This window comes from Misgurnus anguillicaudatus, chromosome 2, assembly GCF_027580225.2.
Source record: "Misgurnus anguillicaudatus chromosome 2, ASM2758022v2, whole genome shotgun sequence".
NCBI lineage: Eukaryota > Metazoa > Chordata > Actinopteri > Cypriniformes > Cobitidae > Misgurnus > Misgurnus anguillicaudatus.
Window position 1 is genome coordinate 24,917,104 of NC_073338.2, and position 13,348 is coordinate 24,930,451.

At 39.2% G+C, this 13,348-nt stretch overlaps 1 protein-coding gene across 2 annotated transcripts in view; it reads left to right on the forward strand.

Moving 5' to 3' along the window:
- The window catches only part of cdh6 (cadherin 6), a 208,701-nt gene that overhangs the window by 180,270 nt on the left and 15,083 nt on the right, over positions 1 to 13,348 (forward strand). For both annotated transcript variants that reach the window (XM_055202074.2, XM_055202072.2), the window contains 2 exons: positions 10,329 to 10,659; positions 12,418 to 12,712. In XM_055202074.2, the coding sequence (XP_055058049.1) occupies positions 10,441 to 10,659; positions 12,418 to 12,712 (514 nt within the window). In that variant the 5' untranslated portion in view covers positions 10,329 to 10,440. The remainder of the gene's footprint in view (positions 1 to 10,328; positions 10,660 to 12,417; positions 12,713 to 13,348) is intronic.

Sequence of the window (13,348 nt, forward strand, 5' to 3'; positions counted from 1 at the left end):
TAAATGCTATAAATATGCCCAAAAAACTGAATTTACCAGAACAGGCCTTAAAGGTGTAGTGTGTAACTTTTGTAAGGATCTCTTGACCGAAATGCAATATAAAATACATAACTATATTATCAGTGGTGTATAAAGACCTTTCATAATGAAGTGTTATGTTTTTATTACTTTACATTGAGACGTTTTTATCTACATACACAGAGGTTCTCCTTACATGGAAGTCGACATTTTGTTTCTACAAAAGTCCTTAACGGACAAACTTTTTTACTAAGTTGTCTCCAACGATGACATTGTTGTCCGGTGGCGGCTACCATAGCGTCTTTATGCGTTTCGGTGAACGGTGGACTGAAACGTTTGTTGCAGTTTGCAACCTCACCACTAGATGTACTAAAATGTACACACTGCACCTTTAAATAGTAGCCAATCATACTAAGGTCATGTTAGTACTGGACCACATGTCTGTAGTGGCTGCAAAAAAATGTATTCCCTACAGATCTTTAAGTATAGCATCCTTTAAATTTGAAATTGCCGTTTTGGAAATGTATGTTTTACCTGGCAGTTCATACTGCTTATCAAAGTTTTGAAACATTTCTTTAAATGCAGTTTTTCCACTGTATTGAGTGGCTTTGCAATGTATCACGTTACACTGTCAATTAAGGAGCGCCATCTGATGCAGTCTTGTTTAAAAAAGCACAGCAGCTCCCCTTGTGGTTTTTAGAGAGATGTGCAATCATTGCAGTGATCTGAAATCTTTGCGGTGAGGTCAAACAATTGCAATGAGACGATTATTTAATCATTGTGACAGCCTTACTCATAATCATAGGAGACTTATTTAGTGTTATAAAGCACCCAAGAACCATATGGGGTGATATAGCACAACTATAGCACCACTTATGGTTCTACAGAGCACAATATGGTTCTACACAGGTGCTTCATAGGTGCCGTATGGCACTTAAAATGGTTCCCCTATGATTACGAGTCAGTGAACCACTTTTAGTGCTATTTAGCACCGTTTGTTTTTGTGTGAAATGTTTTCTTAAGCACCCAAAATAAAAATGCACTTTTATTTTCACATTGCATTCCTGATATATTTACCCTTGAAAAGACAAACTATCATACCAGAAGCGCGGCACAAAAGCAAATAGTTATTACCTGGTAGACTGCAGAGTTAGAATGTGGTCACAGTGAGGGCACAAGCCTCGAGCACGAAAGGCCAAGAAATACAAGCCAGCTGTTCAAATTTACTGTACGGTTCATGTATTATTTGGTAATTGAGGTACAGCCTATTGCGGGAAGAATAAATTTTCTGTTAAAGAAGAGCATTGACTAATAACCTGACATATCCAGGGCCATTTTCAATAGGTAGTTCCAGGCAAAGTAGAATAGAAGGAGAAGAAATGAGTTTTAATCAACAGCCTTTAACCTTTGCTCCCCGCTCGCCTTCAACGCGTATGGTGGCTTTTAATTCCATGAATTTCCAGCCGCTGCTCACGAGGTTTATTTATTTGTGGACACAGAGAGCGTTTTCAATTTTATGGCCACTGTTGTTAATGTCAATAAATGTCATTATTGATTATTTCAGTTGATATATGTTTTTCCTTCTTTAGGTCTAAACACTAATACCAACTTAGATGCAGAATCAAATGTCAGACTTTGTGATTGCAATCAAGATGACTAGGTATGACCTTTTGAAATGGGAGCATTGTTACCTGGGATTGTAAAAGTCCTGTCCCAGAGGCTTCTACAAAGCAAGGGTTACAGGAATAAGAAACACAATGAGTTACGACTCGGTCAGGAACTATTCCATACTTTCAAGTAGTGTATATCCCGGCCATAAATCGAAACACAGTCTAGGGGTTAAACAACCACGCAGCTGCCTGTCTGGAACAAAAGTCTCTTGTATTTACCAAGGTAAGGTGCCACACTTACAAGATGCCGTGAATGTGGGGATGAGTTAATGGTATTGTCAAGTTGTAAAAGAGCCTTCAGGGTAGAAGAACACACGATAAATATCAACTATGATCCGAGAAGCTGTCTGTTTGATTTTGACAGCACCGGCAAACTCTATTAACACTGCGTTTGTGATTTGGGTATTTGTCAGCAGTGGAAGTGACAAGTAAACAAACGTGCACGTAAACACGCGCTCGCGAAAAGACGAGACGCAGAGAATTTGCATTGCAATGGGGGCTGCATTCCAGAGTTGAATCACAATGTCGGAGGGAGAGCGCTGTCTCGCTGGCTCCCGCCGAGCTCTTTACACTGAGGCCGTAAAACTGCAGTTCCCACGGCTTCTCACGGCGTTCACGAGGGGAGCACTAAACAAACACCCCATAATGATGTTATGGGATTGCAGGGGAACCTTTCCAGCACCACTGTAAACGCCAATGCCACAGCGACACAAAGGTTAACAGGTGTTTGGCGCTATCTGTTTGAACAGTCTGCATGCATTGACAAAGGAAATGCAGGGTGCAGTCGCGACGCGCTCGGGTCCCCATCCTGAATGGCGTGTGGCTAAATGGGGATTTGAGGGACATTTGATTTTAGCAGGTTTGGCTAAATTGCTTTAATTCACCACACAGTATGGTCCGCTCCAGGCAATTTGTGAGGCAAAAACACGCTTTCACCATTATCGTGGCCGACCAGGAAAAGCAGATTCTGAGTCAGTGGCACAACATTGCTTCCAGATCACATTATGGCCTCTCTCGTTACGAAATTAAGCGGACCCATCTGGTATGGGCAGCACTCCCTGACACTAATTGTGTTGGTGTGCACATGGCCATCCCATTGAGTAAAAAAAGACCTCCAACGTTTGAATCCATTATCGCCTACTGTTGAGATTATGGCACACATGTTGCTGAGCAGATTATGGTGGAAAGTCGGGGGCACTTGTGTTTTGTAGGGCCGAGGTTTGAGGATTAAGTCTTATGGTGTGGTAACTCTATAGGGTAAGCACCTCCAGTCATATGCTCAGAATGTTACACTATGCTGTTATTGTCCTCCTGGCCATACGAGTCTGCATTGGTTCATGTTCCATTGGCTGAAAAGCAGTTTAATTATATATATATATAATATCATTTTTTCTTCATTTCTTCTGTGTTGATTATAAGCAGACAGTTATATAAAACATGTAGGCTAACGTTACTTTAGTAGGATTTGTATATTTTATTTTGATTTGTTAAAATTAAATTAATAAATTACATGTTCTGTCATAATTTTACATTTAAAGCAAGATATTAAACATTACAAACACGCGTATCCAGAGCACGTTCTACTGCAACGCCCAAATGCATGAAACAGACACTCCCATCTCTGGAATAGCCCGCATCATTTTAATCCCGTCCGAATCGGTACATAAAATCACAGACGTCCTGGGGGACACGTTGAAACTCAAACGTCGTTTGGAAAACTAATCCCGTCCGAATAGTGCTTAAGACTATTTCACAGTACTGAATACTCATAAAATGCCTATTGTATTGTGTCTTGTCGGTGAAGAAACATTTAAGAATAAAATGGTAACACTTTATTTTACAGTGTCTTTATTACACATGCTACATGTAATTATTATAGTAATAACAATTAACTATGCATAGTTACTAGAGCTGGGCAAAAAAATTGATTTTTCGATTAATCTTTTTTACTGTGGTTAAATCAGAATCGATTCTCAAAGAGCAGAATCTATTTTTTTGATATTTTTTCTGCAAACACTGAACGCAAGATTAACGTTAATCAAATTACTAGTCTTCTTCACTAGTTGTCACCCTCTTTTTTGCCTTGCGAGATGTTACCAAGGAGCCTGTCATTCTTTCATTCAGTGCTTAAAATGGCGGTTTTAGGTGCTTTATCGACGTTGATGCCACCTTCACATAAAAAGTATTTCGCAAGCAAGACGACAATGATAGTGTTTTGGCTTTTAATTTTATTTTTATTCTTTTTATTAATTACCTACTTGTAAACTTATGTTCACTGTTCGAATCGATTTGATAGCTTGTGAATCGAAATTGAATCGATCTGAAACATCTGAATCGATACCCAGCAACATGCAACTAACCCTAATCCAAACCCTAATCCTAACCCCAACCTTATAGTAAGTACATGTTGTTAATGATTATTACTAGTTGTTATTAGTACTTAAATGTATAAACTGTAACAGTGATGCCGTAAAATAAAGTGTGACCAACTTTTTACAGTTTATAATATTTACTATATATATTATATGTATTATATGTTACAAAAATTACACCATGTACAAGTCTTAGAAAAATATACTTATTGATAGACAACAAGGCAATAGGTGGCAAGGCAAAAAGACAGTAAAGTAACTATAAAAAAATATATAATATAATATATATAATAAAGTGCCCAGTTGCATTATAGTATTATTTCTGTTATGACACAATAATGAGTACAGTCGTATGGTATTAGGATAGAAACTATTCTTGAATCTTGAACTGCGAGTTTAAATAGTCCTAATTAAGAAAATGCCCATATTTAATACAAAATACCAATTTATATTTATAGAAGTTTATTAATGTTGGGTTCGTACAGTAGGTGGACCCATTTGACTCGGCTGACTCTTTTTTTTTCACAACAATGTGCCTCAACAAATGAATACAACAGTATTGTCTGCTTTTATGTGATACTTCAATCCTATTGTAAAAAAAAAGGAAAAAAAATCTAATCTCCACTAATATTGAATCACAGTCCGGTCACTGCCTGGTGAATGTGTTTTTATATGCAACCATGAGTGATTCGTAGTAATAGCCCTGGCAAATGTAGGGTAGGTCAGATACGGCGAAAACTTATGTCTAAAATGAATAAATCAATCTTCAGTTATATCCAACCAAGAGTGTTGCAGGATAAGTGATACCTAAGCATTCGAAAACCTAGCTGTCTAGACAGCCCTTTTCCCCAAAACAGACAAATCAATATATATCGATTACCCGCTATGCCCTGGGGAATGACACGGATATGCTGCTCGGCTGGCAAGTGCACTGAATGGACCGAAGAGGAGCTTGGATGTGTTTAAGTGTATCACACTGACTGAATTTGTGTTCACCTGATCTCGACTTTGCCTCTCATGCACTGTTGCTCGGCGGTAGATAGGAGTCGCAATCAAACATGGCATATGTCTCCTACCATTTGCTCGAGCGAGATGAGAACTAGCTAGAGATGTTTCTCTTGGTGTTTTCGCTAAGATGTGATGTAGCCCAAAGCGATAAGACGAGAGTTGGTTAGGAGCACAAAAATATACTCACGCAGCTCAAGGAAATCAAACATTCATGCTATCACTATCATGAGTCGCTACATCATGTATGTCGGCTATGCAAGCAAGAGTGACCTATTTAAAAGCTTTAGAGGCGACTCTTTCTAGTTAATGGCTGGTGGTCCGGTGCCTTATTCATTATAATAGTGAGCCTGGAGACAGTGTGTGGCATTAGCTAGCTCTGTGTCTCTCTGCTCTGTTGGTCTGTGTTCCTGTAGCAAGACGTGTTACCTGTCGCCTCCCTCCCCGCTGCCTGTGGCTGACATTCTGCTTCTCTCAGTCCTAATTGCCCCTATGGGACTTATCAGGGCTGCTGTGGCTGTCTACAGCGTAACAGAGCTTACAGTGAAGGCAACGCTTAAGGCCCCGCCCCTCTTGCTTTCTCTCTCCTCGCAACCTAACCGACTCCCTGCGACCGCCACAGGTGTCGACGGTCCTCCTTTTCCTCGCTCACCTGTCAGTCCCCCACCCTCCCGCTCATGGTCTTCGGGGTCTCAGAGGAGACTGTGTCTTTGAGGCAAATGAAAAACAAAAAAAATAGGGCAACTCATGTCTCAAGGTCAGACTTCACTGTAAATTGCCTGATCTGAAACTAACAGCAGATAACATACAGCCTGATGCAAGTCAGATGCCTTTGAGGTTAATTTGTTTTGTCTGTGGTTTGGTTATCAGACAACTACGATATTGTTTATGACAGGCACCAGACGATTGAGGTACTGTACCGCTGCATCGAAACGTGAAAAAATGTGTAAATATAAAATTGGGTCTGTTTTGAGTGTCGTGTTATATATTTAATGAATAATATTATTTGTAAGGGTGGGAATTGTTGGACCCTCATGAATCGTTTCAGAAACGAGTCTTAGGGTCCTGAGCTAATTAGCATATTTATGCCATCATTACATCACATTCGTGCTAGACTACTAGTGTTGGCATTTTCTTTAAACTGTCATATACTGTATTTATTTAATGCAACTAAGTGCTATATAAAGCCATTCTCATTGACACATAAGTCCCGTTTCTGTTGTCAGACATTAAAACAAGTAAAAAATAGTAATTAAACATGACTGGTTAATTCTACATGTTATCTGGGAGTAATTTCCATGAACTGTCACATCGTCTGATCATCATCGTTATACACCTATGTTTAGGAGCAGTAGTATTACTGTATTTATCTAATGCAGTGCACTCAGCGCAACTATGTGCATATCTTTTTGTTGATGTTCTCATGTTTAAACAGTCAATGACAGGTTTTGGGAAGCAATTTGCACTCATTTATTGACAAGTCAGATGCGGTACGGTAAATTAAAGGCGTTGTTTTTCCATGACTCCCTGAGGAAGACATCCAAAAAATGTATTTTGTTTATCTTGCAGTTTAAAATTAGTCAAACGGGACTAGATGTATTTTTTTCTTTCTCTACTGCTCATGTAAGCCCCCTGTTCACTGTACAAATAAAGGTACAAAGCCGTCACTGGGGCAGTACCCATTAAAAAAGGTCCTTATATGTACCATTTAGGTGCAAATATGTATCTTTGAACTGCCAATGTGTACTTTTGAAGTATTAATATGCACTTTTTGGGTACAAAAGTGTAACTTTTTGAAAGGGTACTGTCCCAGTGACAACTTTTGTACCTTTATTTCTGAGAGTGTAGGTGCATGTGCGCTTTCTAAACTGTCCGTGTGCTGCACCTCTCCCGCAGTTGACTTCCTTTTGGTTCCGATAACGTCACGTTATTATTTTGTAAACTAACTTTTTAAAGGGGCCATGGCATAAAAATTTGACTTTTTCCACGTTTACATGCTATGATTGGGTCCCCAGTGCTTCTATCAACCTAGAAAATGTGAAAAAGATCAACCCAGTAACTTAGTTTTGGTAAACCTTTCTCTACAAGCACATGAAAAAATAGGTCGTTAAAATTTGGCTCTCCTTATGATGTCATAAAGAGCTCTTATTATAATAATACTACCCTTTAATCTACACTATCCAACCACAGCACTGTCATTTAGTGCAGAGAAAAGCACAATTGAGTTTTAATTGCAACAAACCACCATCATTATGATCAGTGTTTGAATTTCATCAGCTCATTTGCATTTTAAAGGACACACCCAAAACGGCACATTTTTGCACACACCTACAAAGTGGCAATTTAACATGCTATAATAAATTATTGATATGGTATTTTGAGCTAAAACTTCACATATGTGCTCTGGGAACACCAAAGATTTATTTGACATCTTGAAAAAATCTTGTGCCATGGCCCCTTTAAACATTTTTGATATTTGTGAATCAATGCGAAGCACTAGAAGACTAAATTGCGATTCATATCTAAATTGATTTTTCTCCCACCCCTAAATATTTGTAGGCAGGTTCTTTCAATTGTTTAAAGCAGTGGTCTCAAACCCCCGGCCCACAAGCCAAAATGTAACCTAATTCGGCCCATAGAAAGATTTTTATTTACTTAGTTTCAAATTTGCTTGATTATTAATGTAAGCGTTTAAATCGCATCAAAAACGCGCGTTAAAGCGCTTCTTTGTTCACATCTTCCGTTGCTACGCAAACATGAGCCGTGATCTCTGTGACGGCAAGGATATCGGAATGCGTGATCAGACTAAATAAATCAAAACAGAAACACTACCGGGTTGCAAAAAAAGTATAATGGTTAATAAATATATTCAAGAATTAAATTTGTAAGTTAAGTGCAAGGTTTTAATATAAAGTTATTGGTTAGATAAGGTTTAAGAACACTGTTTATGTTGTTTATATAAGTATTATTATATGTTAAATAATAGAAAAAAATGTATATTTAAAGAGATATTGTGTTTTTTGTGTAAAAATAGCTCTGAGGCCCTCTGACAAGGTGTCAAACTCAGAAATGGCCCCAAGCCAGTTTTGAGTTTGAGACCCCTGATTTAAAGCGGACATAACATGAAAATCAGATTTTTTTTACATGTTTAAGTGCAACCTAGAAAATGTGAAGATCAATCCAGTAACTTAGTTTTGGTAAACCATTCTCTGCAAGCATGTAAAAAAATAGGTCATTAAAATCTGTCTCCCCTTGTGATGTCGGAAGGGGATAATACCGCCCCTTAATATGCACTATCCAACCACCCTACTGCAATTTAGTATAGAAATCAACTCATTTGCCTGTTAAAGGACACACCCAAAATGGCACATTTTTGCTCACACCTACAAAGTGAAAATTTTAACATGCTATAATATAATATTATCTATATGGTACTTTTAGCTAAAACTTCTCGTATGTATTCTGAGGACACCATAGATTTATTTGACATCTTAAAAAAGGTCTTGTGAATTGTCCCCTTTAAATGTATGAAAGAAATAATTGACTAGGTGGTTCTTTGTGGAACCAAAAATGGTTCATTGTCATCACTGTGATGCACCTTTTGAGTATACCTTTATTTTTTCCGACTGTAGTCTTCTGGGAGTTCCTATATATCACTAAACGGGTCTTAAAGTGACCGCAGTGTGGCATAGCATGTATCAAAACGCCACAACAGTGAGCCTGTTAAATAAAGTGCTGTGTGAAACCGTAGCATCCCATTGAGCTCTGTAAGGCTTGTGCTTGTATTTAAGGACAGCAGGGGAATTTACATCCTTCACTATCCATCTCTCTCGCAGCAGGATGGACTTGTAAATGAGCGAGCAGACATTTTGTGGTGAAAACTGTGTCTGTTCACTCTGACACACCGTGTAACAAAACCGCTTTAGATCCAGCTGAGTTCCCCCGGCAGGACTGTGTCAGGGGATTTGCCAGGTCACAGAGCTGAGCAAAATGGCTGCCTGAGTTTGACTAATGTGTTTCAAGAGCCTGCTCTTTGCCCAGGAGTTTGGGGCGGCTGAAATTTATTAAAGACCAGCATCTATAAACTAGGTTTGTTGGACATGAGAGAGTCCATGTCACCCTCTTTGCTTCCCCCGTTTGTCCTGAAATACACAGATAGATCCAAACCTGCACTCATATACATGCATAGAGCTCCCGTGGTCATTTCTAGCTCATTGAGTTTGACAGCAAATCAATTCCCCTCCGGTATCTATTGTTACCTAATTCAATTAGGTCAATTCATAAAGCAGAACATAATGGAGCTAATGGAAAAGGCTATTAGGGGAATAGCAGTACCATTTCGGTCATACGCGGAAGTATGAAAGTCAATTCGCCATCACAATTGCGCATTTCCATCTGAATCGGTGGCTATTCCCGGATGAAGGGGCGATGTTGACCCAATGCATTTTACATGGATGCTGAGGAGTGCGCCAATATTGCAAGCAATATTGTAAATCGAAAACCAGAGCTACTTCAATGCAATTCGCAAAAAGGCCTGCATCTCCCCTTCTCCACTTTGGCAATCACATTTGCAATCTGCTTGATAAAGTGTAAGAGGGAGCAAGGGCGGGCGTTCGGCAGCAGACAAAGCTGCCGAGTGGAAACAGGAAACGTGTTGATTGCTGATTATTATGTGGTTGCAGGATGCTTTTGTCTTTCAGACTGGCGTTCCAGCAGGTCAGCCGAGAGCCATCGGGCTATTGTGACCGAAAGCCAGCACACGTTGCCGTAATACTCAAGGCTGCGTTGTATTTTCAGGGCGCCTGAACTCAATAGCGCTGCAAGTGTTTAGATCTTTAAAGCAGAGCATTTAGAGCATGCGTATTGATTAATTGATAACAGATTTGCGAGAGCTCGCAGCCATTGGCCTCCTTTGCTGTATTTTAGGAGGCCGAGGTTAATGGCTTGATGCACAAAAAAGCTTTTCTGCCTTTCATCAGGTTAGTGCTGCTCTGCAGTGCTTTGAATGGCTGCTCATTTTATTCTTGACAAATGTGGAGCGCCAATTATATAGATATCAGAGTCTCAACCACAGGACTTGCCGTAGTTTTGCAGAATTGCTATTTTACAGTGCGTTTCTGTTATATCTTTAATAAGGGGATGGTTGGCGGAGAGTACAAAAGCTCAGGTTGCCTTTAATTAGGAAGGAAAAGATTTCCAGTGGGATGACACGTTGAATCTTCACCCAATAAGTGATTGTTTCTCAATTTCTTTTCTGTAACAGGTACTGTGTGGCTTGCCGGCTGTGGGAAGGACTATGAGGGTGCACTGCATAACTTTGTAACTTCAGCAGATAGGATCATCATCAGTTGTGAGACATCCTAAGAGCAAGAAAGATGAGGACTTGGATTGTGGTTCTTCTGTGGGCGTGCATGCGCCTGAGCGTGGATGCAATTGCCCTTTCGAGAGGACCGCTCCGAAGAAAAACCAAAGAAATTGAAGTGGGGAAACACAGAAACACAGAGACGCTCAGACGTTCGAAAAGAGGCTGGATGTGGAGGCAGTTTTTTCTCCAGGAGGAATACACAGGATCGGAGTATCAATACATCGGCAAGGTAGGGGGGTCTAATTTCTATTCCAGCATATACGAAGGCAGATGTAGGTCCAAGCAAAGCTGTTGGTGCAATGTTGCTGGAGTCGATTGCAAAGAGAGATTTGATTTCATCACCTCTGATTCTTTCTCAGAAGTTAATAAACAGAGAATGATCAAAAGTACAGGTATGGCGGATGTAGGAATCTCCAGCGTAGAGCATGCTGGATTTAAGATAAGAAGCAGAATGAAATCTGACCTCCCTGGTCCATCAGAGAACAGTTGAAGCTTGGAAGGTTGCAGAGGATCAAAGATCAGAATAAAAGATAAAAAGTCAGCACTGCTGATTAGAACAAAGGTTCAAAATGTGAGCCACATATAGTGTGATACATTTTATTTCAAAATGTTTGATGTTTGATTGGTTATTCTGATCTGTTTACAGTTTTAATAAGGCTTTGCATGTCTAAGAGTGAATGCATAGCCTACATGAAAGAATCAGTGTCAAAACTAATAATCAAAGTGTATGCTCTCCAATACAGCAATAATGGCAAGATATTGTAGTTAATTATAAAAGTTTGTAATTACATGGATATTGATCAATATCAAATTATGACATCATGTCGCACACAGTTTGTACACTTGCTCTCAGTTTCTTGGATAACTGAGAATCTCGTAGGAACAATGGTATGACTATGTGGATCTGAGAGGGTACTTAGCTTAAAAAATTTGAGAATCACTGACTTTTTAAAATAAGGTGTTGTCTAATAGTAATTTTACAATGGGAATGGGGTTAAAAAGCATGGTAAAATCATTGCAGTGCATTAAGGCGAATTGTTTTGATTTCAAATAGAGTATAATATAGTAATGGATTGGTGTAACTGCAGAGTGTTTATGGCTTCCCAACAATGAAACATCTTTAATCGTATTAACAAAGCCATAGTCAAAGGTGTGCTTTCATTTAAAATGAATTAAATGCGCCTCGTTTAGAGTTTGAACTGTCTATTTCATAATAAGGCTTTGCAGAGGGTCACCATCCGGTGTTTTATTCATGAGGGATGTTGTAAGCACAGAATTTATAAAGCTCTCGTTGTTACGAATGGTTAATGTCTGGATCATGCACCGGCGTATGAGGAATCAGCCTTTTCTAAAAATTTCCATCAAGGCAAAGTCATGAAGAGCAAAAGAGGCATTGTGTTTGAATGGTCTTTGTGTTTTACCACCCTATTTTACTGTAACAAAGCTACTCATTCAAGCAGAAAGCTGGATCAAATAACTCAATTCAATCCTCAATCAGATGTCATTGTAAAAGTTAATCAAACCAGGCTTTCAAAAGGTGGAGTTCCTATCAATCAATTCCACCCTTTATTTTTATAAAAGTGAATACAATAAATTCCTGACTGTTTGGTGTATTTCAAAGGCCCAAAGAAGTTTGATTTCATCATGAATATTTGACAAAAGTAGTTGCACGGAGAGATACAGTGCGCCAGTGATAATGTTGGAAATAAGCTTGCATTCACCTTGATTGCACATTCAACGTGTTGTACTTTCATCTGAAATGCTATCAAAATTCAATTCCACGAGGACTCATTTTCACAAATTTACCATGGAGTACCTGTCTATTGAAAGTTCCCCCCAGCAGCATTTCCTTATTGTTTCGTTCCCTCAAAATCAACAGATATTGAATACAGCCAGAATATCAAATGTAATACATATTCATGAGCCTTATCAACGGATGAATGAGCGGAGGTGCTGATGAAATGCTTGACTCGCTTCCTCTCAACAGCTTCACTCAGATATGGATAAAGGAGACGGTACGGTGACGTACATTTTAAGGGGTGAAGGTGCGGGGTCGATCTTTGTGATAGATGCCAGCTCAGGAGATCTGCATGCGACCAGACGCCTGGATAGAGAGGAGAAACCTTTCTACACTCTCCAAGCTCAGGCTGTCAACAAGAAGAACGGCATCCCTCTGGAGCCGGAGACAGAGTTTATTGTAAAACTACACGACATCAATGACAATGAGCCAAAGTTTGACAAGGAGGTTTATACCGCGTCCGTACCTGAGAGGTCACACGTCGGTAAGTTCTGACAGAGTAATGTTTTAACTTAATCAATATTTGCTATTCTTGACCTTTGAGGATCATTTAAAGTGAAAAATCACCACTATTTTTCATACAATAATAGTGATTGGGGGCCCATAAACGTATCATAAAAGTTGTCCAAATCCAACATGATCTCACAAAGTTTCGTGGTATAGTCACGGAATATTTTGCTCATTTATCCGTGTCATTGTCATGGATATCCGCATTTTACTGTGTCAGTTTCACGTATTGGTTACTCAATTGTTTTTCCTATTTTTAAACCATTTTCGTGGGGGTTTGGGGTTAGATTGGGGTTTGGGTTAGGATGTCACTTTAAAAATATTCTGGATTTTTAAACAATTGTCGCCTGACGTTAAGATGCCATTTTATGTAACAGAAAGTTGTTCTAACCCCAAACCCACACGAAAATTGTAAGAAAATAGGAAAACCTTTTTCGTGATACTGTCACGAATTTCCGGGTTTTTTCATGATCGTTTCACGAATTTCTGTTTATGTGTCATTGTCACGTTCACTTCGGTTTAGGGTTAGATTTACATAAAATGACATCCTTACCCAAACCCAACTCTAACCCTAACGCCAGGTGACAATGTTCTAAAATTCAGAAAATATAAA